At 35.2% G+C, this 24,764-nt stretch overlaps 1 protein-coding gene across 2 annotated transcripts in view; it reads left to right on the top strand.

Moving 5' to 3' along the window:
* The first annotated feature begins 5,704 nt into the window (after positions 1–5,704).
* LOC128029334 (calcium-binding protein 8-like) overlaps positions 5,705–24,764 on the top strand; it is a 53,814-nt gene continuing 34,754 nt past the window's right edge. The window contains exons 1-4 of one of the 2 annotated variants that reach the window (XM_052617080.1): positions 5,705–6,319; positions 13,242–13,366; positions 19,061–19,204; positions 22,035–22,147. In XM_052617080.1, coding sequence (XP_052473040.1) covers positions 13,249–13,366; positions 19,061–19,204; positions 22,035–22,147 — 375 coding nt within the window. In that variant the 5' untranslated portion in view covers positions 5,705–6,319; positions 13,242–13,248. Of the gene's footprint in view, positions 6,320–7,126; positions 7,575–13,241; positions 13,367–19,060; positions 19,205–22,034; positions 22,148–24,764 lie in introns of those variants that run through there. The other variant, XM_052617079.1, reaches the window with a different exon arrangement.

Genomic DNA, 24,764 nt, shown 5'->3' on the forward strand with positions numbered 1-24,764 from the left:
CATGTGCAATGTGTGTAACGAAATAAAATACAACTTTAGTTATTAAAACTTTAATAACATTTGAATTATTACACTTGAAAGCTGAGGGCGCATCTCCGCTGCTGCACCCGGCTGCCATGTTTACATCACCGCAAAGCCATCACAAAGCTCCTCCCTCCCGCATGCAATAGGTTGTGGGCAATATTAGCACTTAGAGTGTGCATTGATCTGCACTTCGAATTCTAACCGGAAATAGTAGACCATCCGGGTATCTTTGGAATACTCTTTTCAACATACTACGATTTGGGACGTACTGATTCTAGTTTTGCATATTATTTAGGACGGATAGTATGCGAATTGGGATTCAGCACGTTTACCACTGTGTGGCATCCCCTCTTCTTTTTATAACAGTCTGCAAACAGTTTTCCACTTTGTCACATTCCATTTTAAATGAGACTTGGCCCAGAGAAAACGCCTGTGCTTCTCGATCATGTTTAGATATGACTTTTTTTTTATAAAAAAAAAAAACGTATAGCGTTTTAGCCGGCAACGGTGAATGGCATCTTGGATTGTGTTCACAGACAATGTTTTCTTGAGCCCATGTTGTGATTTCCATTACAGTAGCATTTCTGTATGTGATGCAGTGCCGTCTAAGGGCCCAAAGATCACAGGCATCCAGGATGGTTTTCCAGCCTTGAGCCTTACGCACAGAGATTGTTCCATATTCTCTGGATGATATTATGCACTGTAGATGATGATACCTTCAAACTCTTTGCAATTTTTCTGTAAGAAAAAACTCCTTTCTGATATTGCTCCACTATTTTTCCCCGCAGCATTGGGAGAATTGGTGATCCTCTGCCCACCTTGACTTCTGAGAGACACTGCCACTCTGAGAGGCTCTTTTTATACCCAATCATGTTGCCAATTGACCTAATGAGATGCAAATTGTCCTCCAGCTGTTCCTTATATGTACATTTAACTTTTTTCCGGCCTCTTATTGCTACCTGTCCAAACTTTTTTGGAATGTGTAGCTCTCATGAAATCCAAAATGAGCCAATATTTGGCATGACATTTAAAAATGTGACATTTGATATGTTATCTATTTTCTATTGTGACAAAAATATGAGTTTATGATATTTGTAAATTATTGCATTTCTTTTTTATTGACAATTTGTACAGTGTCCCAACTTTTTTTTGAAATCAGGTTTGTATAAAGTTAAATATATAGTATATTCAACTTTATATATATTCAACTGCTCCGGGTGTGTGCTCACAGTGTGTGTGTGTGTGTTCACTGCTCTGTGTGTGCATTTCGGATGGGTTAAATGCAGAGCACAAATTCTGAGTATGGGTCACCATACTTGGCTGAATGTCACTTTCACTTTCACTTTGCATACAGAATGCTACCATAAAGCAATATTTGCTATTTAGCTAATATCAACCTCTTGATTGTCAATCACACAGCTCTTTATAAAGGATATATATGTCCAACTTTATCTACATACATACAGTATACTCACATAAAGCAATGTTTACTATAATGAAAATCTCAATGGTATGATTGTTTATATTGTTGAAATATGCTAACTATATTTCAGTAAAGCTGCTTTGACACAATGTGTATTGTGAAAATGCAATATAAATAAACTTTACTTGTTCTATAAAAGAAAGCAATTCAGGTGAGTAAATATTCAAATTTAAATTATATATATATATATATATATATATATATATATATATATATATATATATATATTTATTTATTATTATTATTGTGTAAAACAAGTTACAAGCACACTGCTTTTTTGGCTAGGTTTGGGTACTAGCTGGAGCATAGCAGGTTTCTCTGCTTAGGCTAATCAGAATAAATGAATCGCTTTTTCATTCCTTTCAAAGCATATCCACACACTCTGACACAGACTCACTCTGTGAAGCAAAATTGAGAAGAGCGTTAAACCGGTTAACCGGTTAGCTTCTCATCACTCTGCAGTTACATTTCCAGAGACAGGTAAAAAGCAAGTATGTTTGAGGCGGCTAATGCTTCAGTAAATCTTCACCACCGGCCTGACAGGAGTAACATTGTGAATTCCTTATTTCATAACCAGAGTCATTTTTCAGCTCCAATAAACTCTACCTTTAGTTGCAGTTTCCCGAATCAGCAGCATAATATGACAGGTAATCCAGTATTAAAAATATTCTCTCAGTTTATGATTACGATATCTTTAAAGTTTAAGCTGTACTTTTGAGAAAGTCCATTTTAAAGTGTCATCAATATCAGCCGGGTGTCAGGTTCCTTTCAGGTTTAACTTTGAGGTCAGCTTATCCTGTGCTCCTCTAGTGACTGATGTCTAGAGAAAAATCCCAGCATGCTCCACAAAGTGTGCGTGTGAGTCACTGCTTTAGCCCCTGTGTGTGTGAATCAGCTGGTGGCAGAATTAAGAGGACACTCAGGCCGAGAAATGAGGAGGATTTTAATTATCTCATCATTATATCACTGTGTGTGTTGTGTACATGAGAAAGAGTGAATTGGTTTCTGTTGCATTGTGTTTGATATGTGGCCCAATGTGATGGGTCACAACATGCTCAAGATGTTCAGTGTGAAGAAGGAGCATGAAGGGCTTAGAAATCTTTTAAACAATCAATGGATTGGATAATTTCTCTATGCTAATTGATTGTTGCATGTCCATTTGTGTTGATGACCATATATTGTGTTTCCTGAGCTTCAAAATAAAGGTGCCTGCTAATTTTTTTCAATTTTCTGAAGAACCCCTTTGCTTGTGTAGTATTAAAGGCATAGTTCACATGAAAATCATAAATTTTCAAAACCTGCATGAGATTTTTTTCTTCTGCTGAGCACAAAAAAGGACATTTTGAAGAATACTGATAACTAAAAAGTTGCCATATGCAGTACGCAAAACAAACATGGAAGTCAAGTCAGCAGTTTGAGCTTAACAGAAGAAACAAACTCTTAGACTAATTAAATTAAACTAAAATATTTTGTTATTTATATGTGTGAACTTTTTATATTCTTTTTTTAGACAATGAATAGACAGTGGACAAATAAACATGAAAAAATGAAACATTTATGAAGAGAATGATCTGCTATATTTTATTATTTTCCTATTGTTTAAATTGTAAATTTTGTTTCATTCACTTTTTTGTATTGCTTTGTATTTTATTATACTTTTTTGTATTCTGTTTTTAATATTTTAATATAAGCACTTTGTTAACACTTTTTTTTAAAGTTGATATGAAATGGAAATGGTTTGGTTTATTTTCCAAAATGACTGATCATGTTGTAAATTATTAATTTCATCCATGCATATATATATATATATATATATATATATATATAATATTATTATTTATTTTATTTATTTATTTATTTATTTTTTATTTATTTATTTTTTGGTGGGGAGGGGGGTAATGTTAATTACCTTACCTTAATTTTATATATTTTTTACTGTAATTTTTAATCAAAGTGTCAATAAATCACAAATTTCTCTCTGGTGATGTATGCTTTAACCCCATCCTTTCCTTATAATAGACTGCGAACTATCATTGAGATCTGCCTCTGTCCGATCAACGACAGATGGATTTATCTGTCATTTTTGCTATTTTTGATAATTTGATCATTAAAATATCTGTCACAATTTCAGTCATATTGTAACTAAATGTTTTTAGCGAAATGTGATTTCATCTTTACTTGTAGATGCTTTACTTACTAAATGTAGTCAGATTTTATGGTTTATGGTTGAGTGTTTTTCAGTCATGACCATTATAAAGCATCACAGACTGACCGTTTATATGATCATGTCTGTGACTCAGAATCATGAAGCCCGCTCTTTGATTCTCAATGGTAAACATGATCTCTGTGTGCTTTGATGAATGAGTAGGCTCGCTCCTTTGTCAGTTTTCACAGGGCTGTGAAGGTTCATAATGTGCTGACTGCTTTGCTGCTTAGTGAAATGTTTTCTTGTGTGTTTGTGGTGGTGGTGTTATTTTCTATGCATTTCCTCTTCTTTTTTCTTATCAGCACTTATTAAGTTTCCAGGGTTGAGGTGTGTGCTGGCTTTCCTCTTGCACACACACACACACACACACACACACACACACTAAACAGTTCTGTCTAGGCACAGTTGAAAAAGAGAGATTGCTACAGAAACTGAAAAAAAAAAAAAAGTTAAATAAAACAAATAATAATACATTTTATTCATATAGTATTGTTCATCTTGATTTTATTTCTCATTGTTTGCCATAAAATGGGTGATTTTCATTTTTGTTTGCTCCGTTCAATTCATATAAATATGATTAGATATTTCACTACTCCAGTTTTGTCATTTTAGGATAAAGATCAGGTAGACCTTAAATGGTTAAATATATTCAGTGGCCATTCACAATGAACCTGTGCAGAAACAGACTGTGTGTTGTTGTTCAACAATCAGCATTGTCATGACCTCCTTTCTCTTCATTTTGATACTATAAAAGTGTCTTTCACTTGTCACTGTCTAACTATCAACTATCTGCACAGGGCTTCTAGAAGGCCTCGCTCCTGGCCTGCATTTTATGTCGTTTATGTCTTATTTATTACTATTTTTCCACCCATTTTGTCCTTTGAAAGACTAAAATATTCATAGCTAATAGACTGTATAAGAGTCTGTGTATAAGAATGAGTAAAGCTGTTTGTTGTTAGGATGACAAAAGTTTTAAAAGTTAAATCTATAGGCTGGTCTGCCTCAGTGGTCAAACAGTGCTCATCAATGTCAAAAGGATCGAGATGGCCAATCAAATCAAAGAAGGCGGGTCTTACTAACCAGAGTTAGTGGAAAAATAAGTATTACTGTATTAGAAAACTGTTTTATGACAGAAATGTTCACCGACCGACAGTAATAGACTATCTAGTGATGCAAACTACTCAACAGTTTGAATTGAAAATATGCAATTATGATTCATGTAAATCATAAATACACGTGACGAGATGTTTGGTTTATGTCTATTAGACATAGGCTACAAATAAGAGTGAATGTGCACATTTTAAAATAAAATATTATTTTAAAATATTGTAAATTGATTTCTACTTCATGTGAAGAGTTCATATGCAAAAGCCTTTAAGTGCTGTTTGAAATTTTCTTCTAAAATGAGCATTTTTATCAGGCTCCTACACTGTAAAAAATCAAGCCTCTCCGACTCAAAATTTTCTTGAGACTGGTTACATCTAAATTTTTCAATTGGAATTTAGAAAATTCAATTCGCAATATTTCAATTTGCCCAATGTTTTTTTGCAGTGTATGTGTAGAATCAGTAATTTTACTTTAATGGCAGTGAATAGTTTATTTTCTTCCCCATTCAAGTAAAATATGCGTGAGCCTGAGAAAATAACGCAGGGCAACTTCACACAGGGCCTCGCACCCCCCCTTGCAACGGCCATGGATGGATGGATGGGGGAGGGATTTAATGGATGGATAGATGGGCTAATGAATGGATGGGCGGACCGATGGGAAAATGAATGGTAAAAAATATAGATAGATAGATTTAGGGCTATGTCTGATTGAAAGTCATTGTAGAAGTATTTTCATTGTATGTATAAATAGCAGTCAGGTGGCATGATGGTATATTCCCTAGAGCCTTCACCTGATCCTGCTGACCTGCGGATGAATGACAGTCGAGCTGTAGGATGGACTGGAGCAGCTGACTGATCACTCGAGCGCTCAGTCTGTGTGTTCAATGGGTTAATTCATGCTCTGGGAGGAATCTATCTGCTTCTTTCTCATAGCAACCTGCCATTTCTTGTTTTGTGACCGTTTATGTCCACCAGCAGCTCGTGGAGAACAATGTCTGTAGGCTGCTGCTGCTTTGACAGCGATGTTTATTGATTGTTTTATGAGGCTCGTGTGTGTGTGTGTGTATGTGTGTGTGTGGCAGCCGAACATCTATGAGCAGGATTTTGCGATGTGAATCAATGAGGTCGGGAATTATGAGCTGGAATTCGCTTAAGATCATGGAAGTCCTGAAGAATCCGGGGGCTCATTAGAGCTGATTGGAGTTGGTGGAAAAGTCCAACTGTTTTATTGCTCTCGGCTGGAAGTCGGAAGGTTTTTTTTTTTTTTTTTTTTTTTTTGGATAACAATCGGGATAAGAACCACTGTCCACTGCTATTCGCACCCGATGGCTAAAAATAATAGTGTGTATAATCGTGAATGAGATCTGGAGAATTTCCTCACAATTCGGCGACACACTGTGATCCAGATCTCGGCAGCGGGGTAATCTGGATCCTGTAGCGGCGTCGGCTCGGATCATCTGAGGGATCACTTTCAGAGATCGCCCACCTTCATCACTAAAGGTGAGAGCTTGTGTTTGAGTGTGTGACATGAAGGCTTTGATGGGCAGCGTGATATCATAAACTGCAGCCTGCATTGCTACACTTTAGCACCTGTTGTTTTAATGGCTTTATACTGACTGATCGGGAGGTGCAGCGTGCATGAATTGTGACTTAATCTGTTTACTTGTTTTAAACATCCATTGTTTTAATAATTAAAACATTATAAATCATGGTTATGATATTATTTTTAATAATGAATTACATAACTTTAGAATGGCTTTTTAATTTGAATTAGTTATTATTATTATTATTATTATTAATATATTTAATAGTATGATTATTAATATTTTTATTATTATTATTACTATTATTTAATAGTAATAATAATAATTTCCCGTTTACTTTTAAGGAATTAATTTTATTTAAAAATTATTATTATTATTATTACTGCTATGTTTTTTGGATGTCTATGATGATGTGGATAATACTAATAACTTGCTATAGCTCTTTGCTTTTAATGGTCTTTTTATTTATTTTAAAATGTATTTAAAATGTATTTTATTTTTTTATTGTCGCTGATTTTAAAAAAAATCCCCAAACCCCATATTCACAAAAGCTGTGCAAAACACAATCAACATTATACATAATTCATTGCTGGCACGCAGATGGCATTTTCCGGGCAAATGATTCACCTTAGTCTCATTTTACAAGTCAGGTGGTGCCCAGCCGACACCCCCTTCAGGGAAAAAAGTGATGGACATGCGAACGACTAGAGAACCTGGAAGAGCGTGTGCAGTGTGAGAGAGCAGGACTAGTAGTGTGGTCTAGTCCGGGGGGCTGGTCAGCAGTGTGTGTGTGTGTGTGTGCTCACAACGGAGCTGCAGAGGCAGGACTACTTATGTCACCAAGCCACTGTTATCATGAGCCCACCGATGAGTGTGACATGAGGGAGATACTGACAGGCTGAAGGGATGAATGAACGCTTGAATGAGTGACTACCTGCTCCAGGCTGCTGAAATTTTAACCACTGGGTACTGGACACTCTATGCTGCTCGGGGAGAGGATCAGCACTGGGACGTCGTCAGGCTGTGGCTCTGTGGGACAGCCTGCCGTTGTGCTCCGAGTCCGGAGTGTGCTGTCAGATGGAGGTCACCGATCTGGATCTGGATCCGGACCACAGGGCAGAGGGGTGTGAAGGAGAGGGTCTGTGCATCCCGAGCAGTCCTGGGACAGAGCCTGTTGTGCTCGAGTATCCTGTAGGGTATGATCCGTACGGGTAAGCAACAGGGATACTGCTGTTGTCCCGGGAGCTTGCTGCTTTAACACGCTGACATGTAGGAGATATGTTTTAAACTGCTTTTCTTTTGGTATGTGCTCTGATTTTAATGTTAAACATGTCTTTGCTTTAATGAGAGTGGATAGATGTCCTGCTTTGATTCTTCTGTTTTGGTACAGTATGTGTGTGTGACCACATGGCTTGATTTTTCTTTGTATTGATTTTAATAACTTAATAAAAGGTATTTATGCTCGGGTCTGTCCATCGAACTGTAGGTTGCCTTTGTAAGAGGTTTAGATTATTTTGACATGATGTGGAATGACATTTTGACTTTGTGAAGCACTGCGCCCTGTGATTTGATTAAAGGATGCAGACTTTTTCTTATTTATTTCGTGTTTTAGACTCTTGTGAACATGGTGATATGAGTGCAGTTTTTTTAATGTAATTAATCTATATTTTTTGTCAATTATTGTATTTAAGAAATGCACTTGACGCTTGTATTTTTGACATATTTAATTGCAGTTCATCATTTTCTGGGAATCTTAGAATGTGATGTGGCACTGTTGGATTGGAAAGTTTTGCCCTCAGTTGAACACATTATTCAATCCTGCCTCCAGACACTCCATTATCCCTCCTGAACAGAACACTCTGTTTGCAATGGATAATTATCATTACATGTCAAGCAGTGTCCTATAATGTGACATGCTGTACTTCACATAAAACTATTAATAAAACTGTTACTTTAACTATAAAGCTCCGATCTAATTCTGTATAATCATTATAAATGCAAGTTTTATGACCTTGTATTAAATTAGCGACTACATTGAATATTTATTTTATTCAGTCATTCTTCATGTCAGCACAGGACTATTTAAATGAACTGCAACATTACTTTTACATATATATATCTTATGCTCACCAAGGCTACATTTATTTGATCAAAAATACTGTAAAATTATCAAATATTATTACAATTTAATATCACTGTTTTCTATTTGAAAATAATTTCAAAGCTGAAATCATGCTAATATGCTGATTTACTGCTCAACATTTCTTATTATCTGTTTAAAACAGTTGCTCAATATTTTTGTGGAGCTGTGATACATTATTTAATTATTTTGATGAATAGAAGGTTCAAAATAGCATTTTTTGGAAAGAAATCTTTTGTAACATTATAAATGTTTCGACTGTCACTTTTAATCAGTTTAATGTGTCCTTCTCAGAACTACCTAGTAAATTTCACTAAAATGAAAACATTCAATTGCACATTACTTTTTAAAGAAAGACTGAAATAGTATTTTTGTAAGACATACTCAAGTAATCTTTGCATAACTACAAAAATAATAATAATAATAATTTCACAGTGTTGCTAAATAAAAGTGAGAATTTGTCCTCTTTTTATTCTATTGACCCCCAACCTTTTGAACAGTAAATTATAATATAATATGAATTATTAAATTAAAATCTAGGTGTCTAAATATATCTAAATGTAATGTATATAAATGCAATTGCAGTCCCTTTGACTTTATGCAGTTGTCGTGACACTTGGCAGTTTATCGTGTGAAAAGCATAATAGTGAGATGGCAGATAAATTAGTCACACTTTCCCCCTGGACACACTCAGACTGTCAGGATTTGCCCGAGGGATTCTGAGTTTTATTATATAATAAAAACATGCATAGAGACACGTTTTTGTATAGACAAACTTGTGCTGTTTTTGTTTTTACATGCCAATGTAGAATGTCATATGAACTAAAGAGGAAACCGTTTTGGGCAGCAAAGTTAATTTTGCTTACTAAGATTTTACACTATTTAATGTGTATTCCAGTTAACAAAATTAATTGCATGTGTTGCATGATTTACGAGTTATTTCATGAGCTATTTTAAAAAAGCAAAGTATGCATCAATCATCAACAAAGTGGGACCATTAGAAAACAAGAAGTTGATTTGAATGCTAATGAACCTGAGGCACTGTGATAATTACCTTAATTAACATTGCCAACATAAACAGTTCATCTGTGCTTTATCCCTTTCAGGGACAATGATTTCCTTGGCTAGGTCAGCTCTACTTGTGCAAAGTTTTGACATATTATAGACTTTATAGTCCTTCAGACAGAACCCTGTAAAGATGGAGAAAGAAAAGCGAAATATTTGTTATTAATGAGCTTTCACATCGAAAACAATTGCAGACATTATTTCATTGGCATTAAACATTCCACCAAAGGCTAATTATAATCTTTTATTTTTATTAATCATTTCAGACATTAAACTTTAGGGTAGATTAACGAGAACTCAACTGAAGAAAATATTTTGATAGAAAACATGCCCATCTTTATTATGTTACAGTTTAAAGTGTTAGTAAGATTTATTCATTTATTTATTTATTTTTGCAAGAAATTAATAGTTTTATTCAGCAAGGACAGGAAATAATTTTCTATTTTATGTTTATTTAAAATACATGTTGCTCTTTTGAACTTTCTACTGTTTAAAGATTTTTTTTTTCATTATTATTAATATTGATTACAGACTCTAAATGCTGTAGCCCAAGTGTTAGATGCTTCTAATCTAAGGCAATTACATCTCTACATTTGATGACTTGACTTGAACTAGAGACATTTTAAGCTACTCTCAGGCCATTAAAGGCTTTGCACATCCAATCAACTGCCCCATTAAAGCAAACCCCCAGTTTCCACATTTGTCCCAAGTCAGCATCCATATTTTACAAGGCTGTGCCATCCATCATGGGATATGTCCTTCAGCAGACTGCTACTAGAAACTCAAGCTGTATGTGTTTCACTCTTATTTGGTACCTGGCTGTAGCCCAGCATGTACTGATTGTGGGCTCACGTCCCAAAGCTTCGTCTGTGATCTGGGACCTCCTGCCCCTTCATGCTGACTGCTGCTTCAAGTGGCTTTTCTCTCGCTCTCTCGCTCTCTCGCTCTCTGCTGACAGTGTGGTGCTGGGTGACTACACTCTCTCCATGAGGGTTTTAGGTTCCTTGGCCACCCCACTCACAACTGCTGTTTCGGTCTCTTATTATAATTTTTTTTTGACAAGAATTGCATTTATTTAGGCGCAGAATATCTTTACGACCACATCAAATGGGAGACTTTTTAGATGCACACTTCAACTTCACCTCAGCATTAGCCGCTAGTCAAACGAGCACCAAGTAAAAGCCACAGGTTATGAGGAGCTTCAGTAGAATAACAGTGAACTGTGGTCAGATGAGATGCTGTCAGGTCTAATGTCAGTAAAAAACTGTTTTCCTGTCCGATCAGCCGTTGTAGCCTACTATGCTCGTAGCATGTGCTCTTCAAAGCAAACGCACAAATGCAGCGGCGCACTGTAGCCTGTATCATTTGAAGTTTAATGGAAAATGAAGTTTACAAAAAGGCGATTAAAGCTGCCTCAAAACTGCATGCATGTAAGTTTTTGTTACGAGTCAGATTTAAGAACATGTCTCTAAAATGCAACTAAACTAACACCATCCAACACACTTGTCATGGTCAACCCAGCTACTGTGATGTCTGCTAATCAAAGAATACACAGTAAACATATTGTCATGATGAAACAGGAAACATCCACCCACAATCCTATTAGTTATAAAGGAGAGTCCACTGACCCTGCTTTCTAGATATCATTTATTATCAGCATCAGATATAGAAAAACCCATATCAACATGTACTGTGAAAGTGAAGTTTCACTTTAAATCTAAGGATAAACAATTTGACATTGTTGAAAGCTTGATTTATATTTATTTTTGTATATATTTTAATAACAGCTAGAGCATGGTTGGCGGCTGTCAAATGGGCCATGAGCCAGAAACTACAGTGAAGCCTACAGTGGGTTTGATTGTGGGAGTACTTTGTATGCACAGAATCCATCTTGATCTGTGAAACGATGAGCCTGCTGGATGGAGTGCTGTGCATTATGAGTGGACTTAAGCCCGTTTTCTCAAAGCTCATGTTTTCGAAAGGCTCTAACTTCATGCTAATCAACACAGAGCCCAATTACAGAGAGAAACTCCATCGCACATCTCTATCTGACACAAGTGTATTAAAATGATTCCCATAGCTTTAACTGTGCTGAACAATTAATAAAGAATTTCTGCTCATGCTAACCATGACATCTGAGAAATGAGAGATTTTCATATAAGGAGCAACTCGAGCTTGAATTTTATTGTTGTGTTGACTTCTTGACTCTGCATACACCTGTTTAGTAAAATTACTGTTACTTTGGGAATGCAGAATTATTTTGTTTATATTTCTTGTAGGATTAATATACTATCTATTATTAGCTTTTTTATTCAGATATTTTGGTTGCACTTCATTTAATGGTGTCCTTGTTACAGTGCAGTTATGCAGTACTGAGTAATATTTATTAACAATATGTACTTTTTATAGGGTTGGTGTTTGGTTTAGGGTTAGTTGCTTGTAATTATGCATAATTCACTGTTATTACTGTAGTAAGTAGATGTAACATTTAACGAGGACACTAAAACAAAGTGTTACCAGTTTTCAGTTCATAATGAACACATAAAAAACACACACACACACACACACACACACACACACACACACACACACACACATCTTATTGGCTATATGCTACCATTCAAAAATTTGGGATCAGTAAGATTCCTTTTTTTTAATGATAAAAGCTTTTATTCTCATATTTTAATTACTTTAAGCAAGGACACATTCATTTGCTCAAATATGACAATAAAGACATCTACAATGTTACAAAATATTTTTCTATTTCAAACAAATGTTCTTTTCACAGATTCCACCAAAATATTAAGCAGCATATTTAGCATTGATAAAAGTAAGTGTTTTCTGATCACCAAATATTAGATATTGCATATTAGAATGATTTCTGATGGATCATATGACACTGAAGACCAGAGTAATGCTGCTGGAAATTTAGCTTTTAATCACAGGAAAAAAATGACATTTTATTGTTACATACGTAATAATATTTCACAGCATTACTGTTTTTACTGTATGACAATGGTGACCAATGGTGAGTCATATACACACTTAACAAAAATATTACCACCCCCAAACTTTTGAACAACAGTGTTTATAACATTTATTTTGTATATATCTGCATTATATTGTCCATCATTCCCCCTAGTTTCTCGTTATTGGTATCAGCAATTATAAAACCCATATTAGTAGGCCACTGTCTCGTATATGAGAAAATGCAGCTGTTAAAGGTGAAAACCGCAGTTGTCTGCAGGATTTTAATGGCACTATAATAAACACCTGTAAACAATAAAAATAACTGTGCTCTCATAGACACTGGAGACTCCACCCATATGTTCACTAACACAATGGTTCAGAGAGCCAGTGAACAGTTTCAGCTTTAATACTTATTACATTAGTTTTAAACCTCATATGCACTGAAACAGCCTCCCTATTCTTTTACAACAAGATTTTCACTAAATAATGCAGCAGAACATTGAAAGTATAGTGATATTTGCTGAGCAAAGTGATGCTGGATGAGCCCTCCGTGGAGACAGTAATGGTCATTTTCATATAATCAACTTAAGCGTGCTCTATCATAGTGTAATGTAGATTTGCAGCAATGTTTGATTTGCGTAAACCATTGTCGTGTCTTTTGGTCTGGTTGGTTGAGCTTGTTCTTCTGCTGTCTCTCTCTCAGGGAGAAGATGCCGTTCCACCATGTGACGGCAGGATTGCTGTACAAGGGGAACTTTTTGAGTCGCTCACTCTCTGAACACAGCAACAGCGAACAGCTCGCCAACATCTCAGTGGAGGAACTAGACGGTGAGCCACGACCTTACAGACAAAAACACAAATACTTGACTGTATACTTACTGAAAGTCAAACCTTGGACCACTTTTTTCTTATAAGGGTGACTTAATATTTAAATTGGTTATTCAGTGAATGTTATGGAGGTTATTCACTTCATAATTATTTACATCAAAGGAATAGTTCATTCAGAAATGAATAAATTTTCTTTGTGTCTTTGTGTACTACTTTTAAATTACATTTGGTGTCATGTATTCTATGGAATTACATTTGTTTCAATAATAATGAACGAAACTTTATAAAACTGAATGTAACTTTTTAAAGAAACTATCAAAAATATGCCATTACAAAAGAAGAAAAACACTGTGAAAATGAAAAAAAAATGAACTCAGTCGCACAAATTTAACAGGCTCTTCAAATGTACTTCATTCTTTGTTAATGTTTTTCAAAGATTAGTTTTCGCTAATCGTGGATCATGAATTCATTGCCACAGATTTCGCTTACGTTTCGCAGTTTTTCGTTTCGTTTGGTGTTTTGACACAAACCTCTCGTGGGGGCGGGCTTAACAGTGATCACTCTGATTGGATAGTGAGCTTTTGATGGACATGTGCTCTCTGACCAGGAAGTACACACGCCACCCAGTGGCGCACATATTGGACAGCTCTCGTGATTGTGATTTGTATTACTAAATATGTAAATAATATTTGACCTTCGATCGTCTCAGTCTGTAAAGATGAGCTCTTGTCCTTCAAGGCAGCCTGAATTTAGCTTGTGTTACTGAATTACAATAATAACCCACAACAAACTGTTGCACACTGTAACATGAAAAACTTGTATCAATGTTTTTGGTTACTTCAGTAACACAAGCTTACTTCAAGCTGCCTTGAAGGACAAGAGGAGGAGGAAGACGATGCCGTTCTGTGTCTCCTGAGAGCTCATCCTTACTGAGACGATCGAAGGCCAAATATTATTTCTATATATTAAGTAACACAGGGCACGACGTATTGAACTCGAATAAAAAGAGCATGCAAGATCAATGTCATATTTAAATCTTTGTATACACTTCTTTACAGGGTATAACCTGTGTATGAGCTTAAAATTAATGTCTTTCACTTTGTCTGTGAAAAATATTTTTTACGGTAGAGACCAGATTTAATCACCGCGAGAGTTTTCCAGTATGTGCGCCACTGGGTGGTGTCTGTACTTCCTGGTCAGAGAGCACCTGTCCATCAAAAGCTCACTATCCAATCAGAGTAGATCACTAACACCAAACGAAAAACTGCAAAACGTAAGCGAAATCTGTGGCAATGAATTCAGAATCCATGATTAGCAAAAACAAATCTTTGAAAAACATTAACAAAGAATGAAGCATATTTGAAGAGCCTGCTAAATTTGTGCAACTGAGTTTATTTTTTTTTTTTTTCATTTTCATAGTGTTTTTCTTCTTTTGTAATGACATATTTTTGATAGTTTCTGAAAAAGTTACCTTCAGTTTTATAAAGTTTTGTTCATTATTATTGAAACAAATGTAATTCCATAGAATACATGTATTATTTTATAAAGATGAGGTACAAAATAAAAAAGCAGCAGCAGCAAAAATATATTATATTATATTATATTAGTCATTAATTTTTAAACTTTGTCAGTTAAATTAGATACAGTTCTACTGTACTGTGGGTCAAATGTCTGAATAATGGCAAATATATTGATCCTATTACTGATATAAACCAAATATTTCTGCACACCCAAAACAAAATTAATTTAGCTAATCAATTTAGTTAAAGAAGTCAGTGTGAAGGTGAGAGACTAACATTTTTGAAGGACATTAAGCAAAAAAAAAAAAAAACACACAAAAAAACAGCACAAATATTATATTATATTATTATAAATGTGTTTAAGGGATAATACATTGTGTCAGCTAGTTTTGATTTATGTACTCATCTATATTCATTTCTGAGTGAGAATGAATTACCAATCCCTTAAGAATTATATGTTTTTTGTACTAATAACTTTTTAATGAAGGCTATTACTAAGCATTACCCTGAAGTGTTTTGGTTTTCGCATGTAAATCAGGCATTAAATCATAAATCTAAAAATGAGGATAAAAGCTGTGCATGTCCCCTTCAACACTCTTCATCATGATTCGATGCATGTGAGGCAAAGCGCTAATCAATTAACACTGCTTTTGTCAGCAGAAAGGATGAAGAGAAATGCATCGAACCCTTGAGGCCTGAAAATGAATGTTTAAGTGACATATTAACACCAAAGGGCATCTGCAGATATACAGAGCTGCTACAGGTCATTGCCTTTGTTGGTTTTGCTCTGAAACAGTCCAAACTGTGAAGTGCAGCTGCTGGAGTCCTGCTGATGTTGTATTGATCGTATCAGAAGGGCTCAGCAAATACTCTGTAGCGTCTTCATCACAGAGATACTCTTGCGTAAGAGAAACAGTGGGACTCTGGAGTCCGTGACGATTTATAAAATGCAAGTTAACGGCTACTGTCACTTTCAAAGTAAAAAAAATAAATCATATCAGGCAACACAAATTAATACCTGACTTCTGATGCTATATTGAGGTTTTACAAAACAAAATAATCGTTCTGTGCAAGAAACTGATGTTATTTAAACCATTACCTTTAATCCATCACCTCAGGAAGCCTGATTCTTTTCTGTGAACTTGTTATTTGAGACAGTTTGTTTCAATGAACTGATTCAAATAAACGATTCACCAGTTTTTCATAACCAATTCTCCACTTTGTTTACATAATCACGCAATGACGTAATCAGTAAGAAATTATATTACTAAAGCACCCAATAATGATGTGAAACTTGGATGTTTTACATGCTTAAAGCATATACATAGTTGTGACGAGTGGGGCGGGGCCGAGAGGCGTGGGAACGAGGAGTGAGGCCAGGTGTAGTGATTGGAGATGAGCTACACCTGCGCCCCACCGCCAGTATCGAGTCCCACGTAGGTGATGGAAGGATATAAAACTGGAGCGACTTTAGTGAAGGACGAGAGAGGACCAGGCCTGGAAAATATTTTATGTTTGCTTTTTATTTGTGCGCGTCAGTCGCCGTGAGGGGCTGACGCGCTGTTTTGTTTATTTTCGAATATTAAAATGATTTTGATTGTGCGATGCGATGAATATGGAGATGTGTAAATCGTTACAATAGTGAATAAACTTGTTTTGATCAGCTCACCTTTTTACATAAGCAATGATAAACTATAAAAAAAAATAATAATTCTCCCTTCATTCAAGTGCTCAGTTCATGCCTGTGCAAATCAGCGTCTCATCCATCTTGGGTCTGAGTCAGAGCCGTTTCCTCAGTTCAGTGCATTGCTGGAATAACTAGAGAGATGAATGAGTTTGCCGTTTGATTGAGTAACTTATAGATCTGCGCTGCTCGAGCCGTGAACTGTTTCAGACCGTTCAGTCCGAGATGGTGACCTTATTCAAAAGAATGATTTGTTTGTGAACTGGACATCATTCCAGACTGTTTGCTTGACACTATGGATGAAGGAGGTAAATGAATAGGAAATTTTCATTTTTGGGTGAACTGTCCCTTTAAGAGGAACAATATGCTTACAAACTGCTGAATAATAATTTGCCTTGAATGTAAATGTTCAAAATAGGCCAATCTACTTTCAGAAGATAACTGTGCAGTTGTAAAAGTCTCTGGCCATGTGAAGATCACTTTTTGAGAAAGACATTTCTGTTAAATACTGCCATTTATTCTCACTGCGTCTTCAGGTATTAGATCTGAAAACTGATTATTTCATCATCTGCCATTTTTGTCTCTAAAATGAACAGCATTTGTCAGACGAATAGCCAGAATTGAGAGGACAAAATGTTTCTGAAGGTTGTTTTCAAACAGGCTTTACATCTGCGACAGGCTCCTTATGCATATATTCATGAGTGTGCCTCTACGTACAAAAACAAATCTAATGCTTTACTGTGCAAACACTTTGCCGCACTCCGCAAATCTTCTTGCATGTGTGTTTCTTGTGGAATAACAATTATCAGCCTCCTTTTCCTAAGACAGATGTTCTTTGGCTCTGAAACATAACTGTCAGTGTAAATGTGCAAAACCGTTGATATAAAAGCCATTTGTTTAGCTGTAATTGTGACAGTATATGTAAAACATGTTATGGTTGATAAATATATTTAGAGATGTGTTTTTATGTCCTCCTGACAAAGCTTATTGTTACTTACAGTACTTACTTTGCCCAGTCATGGAAAACCTGTACATTTAGGGAATTTAAATAAGTACGATTCTAAAAATCTTATTAAATTTTTTTATAGTCATGCTCTGCTCTAAAACATAAAAAAATAATAATAATAATCTTTCTTGAGAAGATTTTCAAAATTTTCCATTTTCGGCTGTTTTTCATCTTATTGGAGACTTTTCTACTCTTGATAGTGATCTAAATCTAAGGTTTAAGGATTGCTATAATTTAGTTAGTTAGATATTTATTTTTAGTTCATTTTTAAAAAATTCTGAACAGAATTTTATTCATTTTATTTTTATAACTTCTTATTATCTCATCAAATGTATAAATGAATAATTGACCCTGGTAAAGAATTGGTACCTGAAATTAAAATGAAAAAATCTTCCCCAGAATTCTCTATACATTTCTGTAAAAAAATTAATTAGTCTAAAAATGACTGGAAATATCATGGGACAGTTATGGGAATTCAGTTTTAGGAACTCTAATTTGGTGTTTAAATCAATGGCTTACAAAAATATTATTATTATAATAGAAAAATAACAGTAGCTTGTCAGTAGCTCTGTCCAGGATATGTCAAAAAAGAAAAGGCAAATTAATTCTTATTCATTTTTCAGTTAATGGTAAATATATATATATATAAAAGAAAGAATATAAGAATATTATTATATAATATTATCATATATTGTTTTTAAAATTGCTGTTTCTCTTAAAAAATGTGCCATTGAATATTTGACCCTGACAAAAGCATAATGTTGTGATAATGTGTCATCTTAAAGGGATAGTTCACCTTCAGTTGCTGCTCCCCGTTGACCCACCAAAAAAACACTATGCAAGTCAATGGGGACCAGCAACTGAAGGTGAACTATCCCTTTAAGTCTTGATTCAGATGGATAAGAATAGTACAGCATGTTGTCAAAGCTTATGTTTCCTGTGTGTTAATTCCCAGGTTGCTTGACTTCAAATGGCTTTATACACAGGCAAAATTACCCAATGTACTGCTGTGTGCTCGAGCATGCAGCACAACCGTTGTGCTCTTCAGAGATGTGACACTCACGCTCTATTTTAAAACACCAATCCTTTGCTGCCACAAGTTTTCTCCTCACAGAAGAACCATTTATAAAACATGCATATGATGGAGCCAACTCCTCGTCTCCACTGTTTGAGATATATATATGCATTCCAGAGGCAGAGTCCTCCCCTGTAGAGCAGGTATCAAAAGAAAGAGCCTGGCCTTAAGTTGTGTTTTTGTGGCTGGTTAAAATTCAGATACTTAGTACTGTTAAACTAGTAGTAAAATGAACAGTAAATGAAGAATCTGACAAGCATTTTGAGAAATGAAACAGTGCAGCAGTGTGTGTTGCGCTGCCAAGCAGAGAAGGTGTCAAAATTATTGCAATTATTGCTCGGTGGAGGATGACCGGTGAGATGTCTTCTGATGGGACGGTGTTGAGTCGCACACTTGTTTGTCTTGGCAGAGATCCGGGAGGCATTCAGGGTCCTGGATCGGGATGGCAATGGGTTCATCTCCAAGCAGGAGCTTGGCATGGCCATGCGCTCACTAGGGTACATGCCCAGTGAAGTGGAGCTGGCAATCATCATGCAGAGATTGGACATGGATGGTGAGTGCCTCGACTCACCAACACACACATTTGCATTCCTGTCATTGGTGGGAATTGTCATTGATGCCTATTGGTTTTATACAGCAGTAATGATATTTTCTATCCTCCAACCTTGTATCTCAAGGATAATATTTAGCATGCATGTTCTAACGCTTTAATGCTCAAGAAACATTTCTTATTGTTATCACAACAGTTGCGCTGCTTCATGATTTTGTGGAAACCATGATATCATTTAAGCATTTCCTTGATGAATAGAAAGTTCAAAAGAACAGCATTTGTTTTTAAATAGGAACATCTGTAACATTGTAAATGTCTTTTACTGTCAGTTTTGATCAATTTAAGTCCTTACTGAATAAATGTATTCATTTCTTTATGAAGAACTTTACCAATCCCCAAATGTTTTCAGTTGTAATTATAATTAGGAATACTTTAAAAACACATTTCATTTATTTAATTTTTTTGAGTTGGACATTTTTTAGTTTTGATGTGATCTGATTGTAACTCAAATTCATAATGATTCAGCTATATGAAAGTCTGTCGTTTGCAGACACTGCTGGTTTTTATTCAGTTTCATCTCTTCTAAGCCAGCAGAACTAATCTACAGGCTTTCGGGCCTGACATATTTTGCAGTGAATCCGTAGAGAAGACTCTCTTTTTCTGTGTGAGGAGTTTAAGTGGAAATGAATTAATAAAGCAGTAATATTTTCCTGCTTCATTAGCATATGGTCATAAAACAGTAACAGGACATTACCTTTGATTTCAGACTGTTCACTTTAATTTAGGGGCCCCACATTAATTGTTTAATAAAATTGTCATCAGATTTTAAGATTTTTTTTTTTTTTTTTTTTTGAGAAAGGGCTTTTTGCTTAGTCTTCCAAGGAGGTATTATACAAACATTCCTTTTGTGCTCAAACAGACTCATAATGGTATGGAACAACTTGAATGTGATTAATTATTAAATATTTTTTAAGAACAAAAATTTTTTAAAGGGAAGTTTTTGGCCTTCTTTACTATTCAAACGGCTGCTTATGAAGTTTATTAGATAGTGTGATGGACTGTCATTTAAAATTAAATAATTAAAACCAAAAATTAGAATGGCTCTAATTGATCTTCATCACTTTCAGCACATCTGTACATCATCTCTGGCCATAGTCACCTGCAGTGAGCTGAACTGCCAAACAACAGATGAATGTGGCCAGCAGATGTAATCCGATGTGTAGCAGCGCTTGATGATTCACATCAATGTTCAGATGAAGTTTGTCCCATCTTCAGGAGCGCTACACTGTCTGAGGAAGCCAATACGTAGTTTTCCAAGCACAGGTCACGCTCATTCAAGCACTTTTTGAAAGCAAAACACAATATGTTTGTTCATTTTTATACTGATTGCTCAGAACAGCTGATGTGTTAGTGTGTTTAGCTGTGATGTGTGTTATCGTTACTCTCTTAAAGGTGAAGTGAGTGTGTTTCAGTGTTAAATTACTTCATAATATGCCAGTGTGGCTCTGTTAATGACATGTTAATTTCAGACCAATGATTGAGTCTTCCTGTTCGGCCAACTCTATCTCATCGCCAATTCGTACATCATTTATGAGGTGGCAAGTAAAGTCATATGACCTTACTCATACGATTTTGGATGATTTCTGTGAGGGGTAGGTTTAGGGGTGGTTTAGGGGTGGTATTTTGGACAAATTCCTAAAATTTACCACCTTGATTTTTATGAGGTCATTCGAATTAGCCATCAAAGTGCTTTACATAAAAGAAAGTAACATAATCATGAAGAAAAATAATAACAAAAATAAAAACAAGCAATTGTATAACTTTGGAAATTATAAAAAAATTGACTTATTTAAAATGAATTTAAAACAGTTAAATTGAAAATGATTTTACATAAAATACAGTGCAATCGGTTCGGACATCGCACAGTGCTCATTCAATAAATGCACAGCTAAACAGATGTTTTGAGTTTAAACAGAGTTTTGAGTCTAGATTTACAAAAATGATACATTGCGAATTACTGTGAGATCAGGTTTCAATGAACAGCGTAAGCTCGGCAAGGGAGGTGTTTGGCATTCGTTTTTGTAAATAATGAATACTGATGCTTGTTAAATCAATGATATCACAGATAAGATGATCATGTGTACTCTTTTTCACGTACATGTCCTGACTGGGATTTCTAGATTGCCTAAAATATCTCTTTTGGCTTTGTTTTCCTATTGTCTTCATGCTTGCTTAAGGTAATAATTGTATAGTAGTTTGGCCAAAAGGGATGTAACGATTAACTGCGAGCCAATTAAAAATCGATTTACGTGATGATTCAAATCGGTTGACATACAAAACAAATCCCGATTCAGTTAGGGGTAGGAGGTAGGAGTTTATATTTATGTATGTTTGAGGGGGGAACTTACTATCTTTAGAAAAGCTTAGATGGTATTTTTTATTTTCATCTTGCCTCTGTATAATCCATATTAAAGTTCATAAGTGCAGTGCTGCTTTGTTTACAGCAGAAACCAAGGAAACGCTGTAAGTGCCACCTGCTGGCAGAGAGTGAATCTGCATCTCATTCAGCTCATGCAGATAATTTGAATGTATAGTTTCACAAAACTGAAGTCAAGCCATTCTGTTTTTGGTCAAAATTTCGAAATTATACAATCTTATTTAGATTTAAAACTCAAGCTCATGTTGCATGTATGCAGCATCTTTGTTTGTCCAAGCAATAATAAAAAGGACACATTTATCTCATTTTGTAAAAAAAAAAAACTGTGATGCCCTCAATTTTAAATATAGCTTTTGGGATTTGCGAGTGGGATTCTGACTTTAATTTGTTTTTCAGGTGATGGACAGGTGGACTTTGATGAGTTCATGACGATACTCGGACCGAAGCTCCTGTCCTCTGAAACACGGGAAGGTTTCCTTGGAAACACAATCGACAGCATATTCTGGCAGGTAAGATGCATTGAAGGATAATTTTTAATATTATATAAGCCTTTTTATTGGTATGATGCTTGTTTTTCTGAATAACAGGAATGAAAGGCATGGTTGAGGGTCTGAACGGTGGTGCATGTCTGGATAATGTTACATTAGTGACATTCGTGTGTTGATTGTGGTTTTCTGGAATGTAATTCAGCTGATTTGATCTGGGTGATAGCAGTGTTTGGCTTTGCTATGCTCTGGCTGAGCGGAGAGGATCCCTGTGGGTTTAGTTTAGTCTCAGGACTGTGATGGAGTGCTGTGTGACGTTATTGGAGAAGATGAAGCAGAGCCCATGCTATTCCAGCTTGGCTGAGACAGGTGCTTATGACCCCGTCGGAGGGACCGTCCCGGAGGAGTTTGACAACTCAGTGTTTACAGAGGCTAGATTGCTCACTCCTAGAACGATTAGGGAGATATGTAATAGACATTAACCCTGACTTTTTTTTAACTGTGATAAATGTCTGTGTAAAGTAATTTGACAGGCACCTTTTGGTTGTATTTTACCAAAACATTAAATAGTCACAAACACCACCATAACAGCAACTGAATCTGCATTGTGAAATGATTTAATATTACACTATTGTAATATAGTGTGATTTATGTAGCTTATTGGAATCACTGAAATGATTGCATATCCTATGATTTATTTATTTATTTTAATGTTTTTAAGAATGTTAACATTTTAATGTTTTTGAAAGAATCATTGAATGTCTCTTATGCTCTCTAATGCTGTATTTATTAAAAACAATAATATCATGAAATGTGTTTACAATTTAAAATATCACGTTTCTATTTGAATATAATTTAACATATAATTTATTCCTGTAATGCAAAGCTGAATTTTCAGCAGTCATTACTCCAGTATTCAGTGCCACATGATCCTTCAGAAATAAGTGTAATATTATTTAATATTATATTTTATATGAGCACATTCTGAATGACTGGCAATAAACTTGTTTTTCAGGTTTCCACACTGCCTGCTGTTATTATAGAGATACATTTGTGAAATATACCTATATATTTGTGTATACAGGTGCATCTCAATAAATTAGAATGTTGTGGAAAAGTTTATTTATTTCAGTAATTGTGAAAAATTTTAGTTGAATAATGCACACCTAAGGTGTAACGGCATCACCACCTCGGGTGTGCATTATTTTACGAATAATTCAATGGCCCCTCGTCAATTATTCCTTACTCAATGCACAAGACTGAAGTAGTTTAAGTATTTTACAGTGTGCACTGAATTTATTTAATACACCAGTTTCACAATTTGAGTTGAATTACTGAAATAAATGTACTTTTCCACGATATTCTAATTTATTAATTAATTTATGCACCTTTACCTTTATAGCGTTGAAATATATAAAATACTTTGAGTTCATGAAATACCAAAAGTGTTTAAGTACAAAAAAATGCTTATTAGTTTGAATATGCACTTAAATATTACTTAAAATATCTTACAGGATCAAAAACGTTTGCATAAAGAGACAAACTTTGATATACGTTACTATATCACTATAGCCCACCTGCCCCAGTGATATTTTAGTTTTATTTTCTGTATGTACTATTGTAGTATTTATTAATATTTTGAATTAGCTATTTAGTTTTTAGTTTAATTTTTACTATTTTTTTGTGATTTTGTGATATACAGGACATGGTTTTTAATCATGTAAACCTGAAAAACTGCTAGCGGAGACGCAGTGTGATGACTCCTTTCACTGCTAATTTAAGTGATATGTGTCCTTTGGTTGCTTTTAGACGTGGAGTGTTTGATCTTGCATTGTTATCTGTCTAAATTAATCTAGTCCCAAGAGTGGCTCATTCCTCCCGGGAGGGGAAATAATCATTGAGACGGCCCATCTATCATCTGTGTGTGAAGTTTAGGATGAATCAACCTTCCCATTATGAAGGACATTTTTCCTGTTATATATCCAGTTCCAGCCAGTGCTGGTGTAGAGTCACTTCCTGTGTGCCTTCACTATTCCTGGTGTATGTCAGCAGAGGACGGGACAGTTCCCCGCAGCAGTGCTCCTCACATGATTTTGCTTTGGGACCAACACTTGACATTGGACAATCAGTGACTAAAATATATGGGAACTGTTTGTTTCTAGCTATGAATTCTATAAGAACTACTGTTATTAAATTCTTATTCAGAAAGGATGCATTAAACTGATTTAAGTAATTACTCCAGTATATATATATTCAAATAAAAACAGCTATTTTATATTGTGATAATATTTCACAATATTACTGTATTTTTGATCTAATCAGTCCCGCTTTGGTAAGACTTCTTTCAAAAACATAAAAAAAAATCTTAGCAACTCCAAACTTTTGAATGGTAGTGTATATATATTTGTCATCTTATATTTGCATGAAAATATGATTGGCTGCATGTTTATATTTGTATTTAGAATAGTTTTTTCCCCCATTGTTATTGACCTTATCAAAACAGATCTGTGGTTGAGCTCCAGAGCTGCTCCCTTCCTGTGGCGTTCCTCAGAAACATGACAACAGAGGTTATCTTGAAACATTCTGCTGCGTGCAGAGCTTTAATTATATTTTATGAATCATTCCCCAGACTTCAAAGAGG

Source organism: Carassius gibelio, chromosome A15 (genome assembly GCF_023724105.1).
Source record: "Carassius gibelio isolate Cgi1373 ecotype wild population from Czech Republic chromosome A15, carGib1.2-hapl.c, whole genome shotgun sequence".
NCBI lineage: Eukaryota > Metazoa > Chordata > Actinopteri > Cypriniformes > Cyprinidae > Carassius > Carassius gibelio.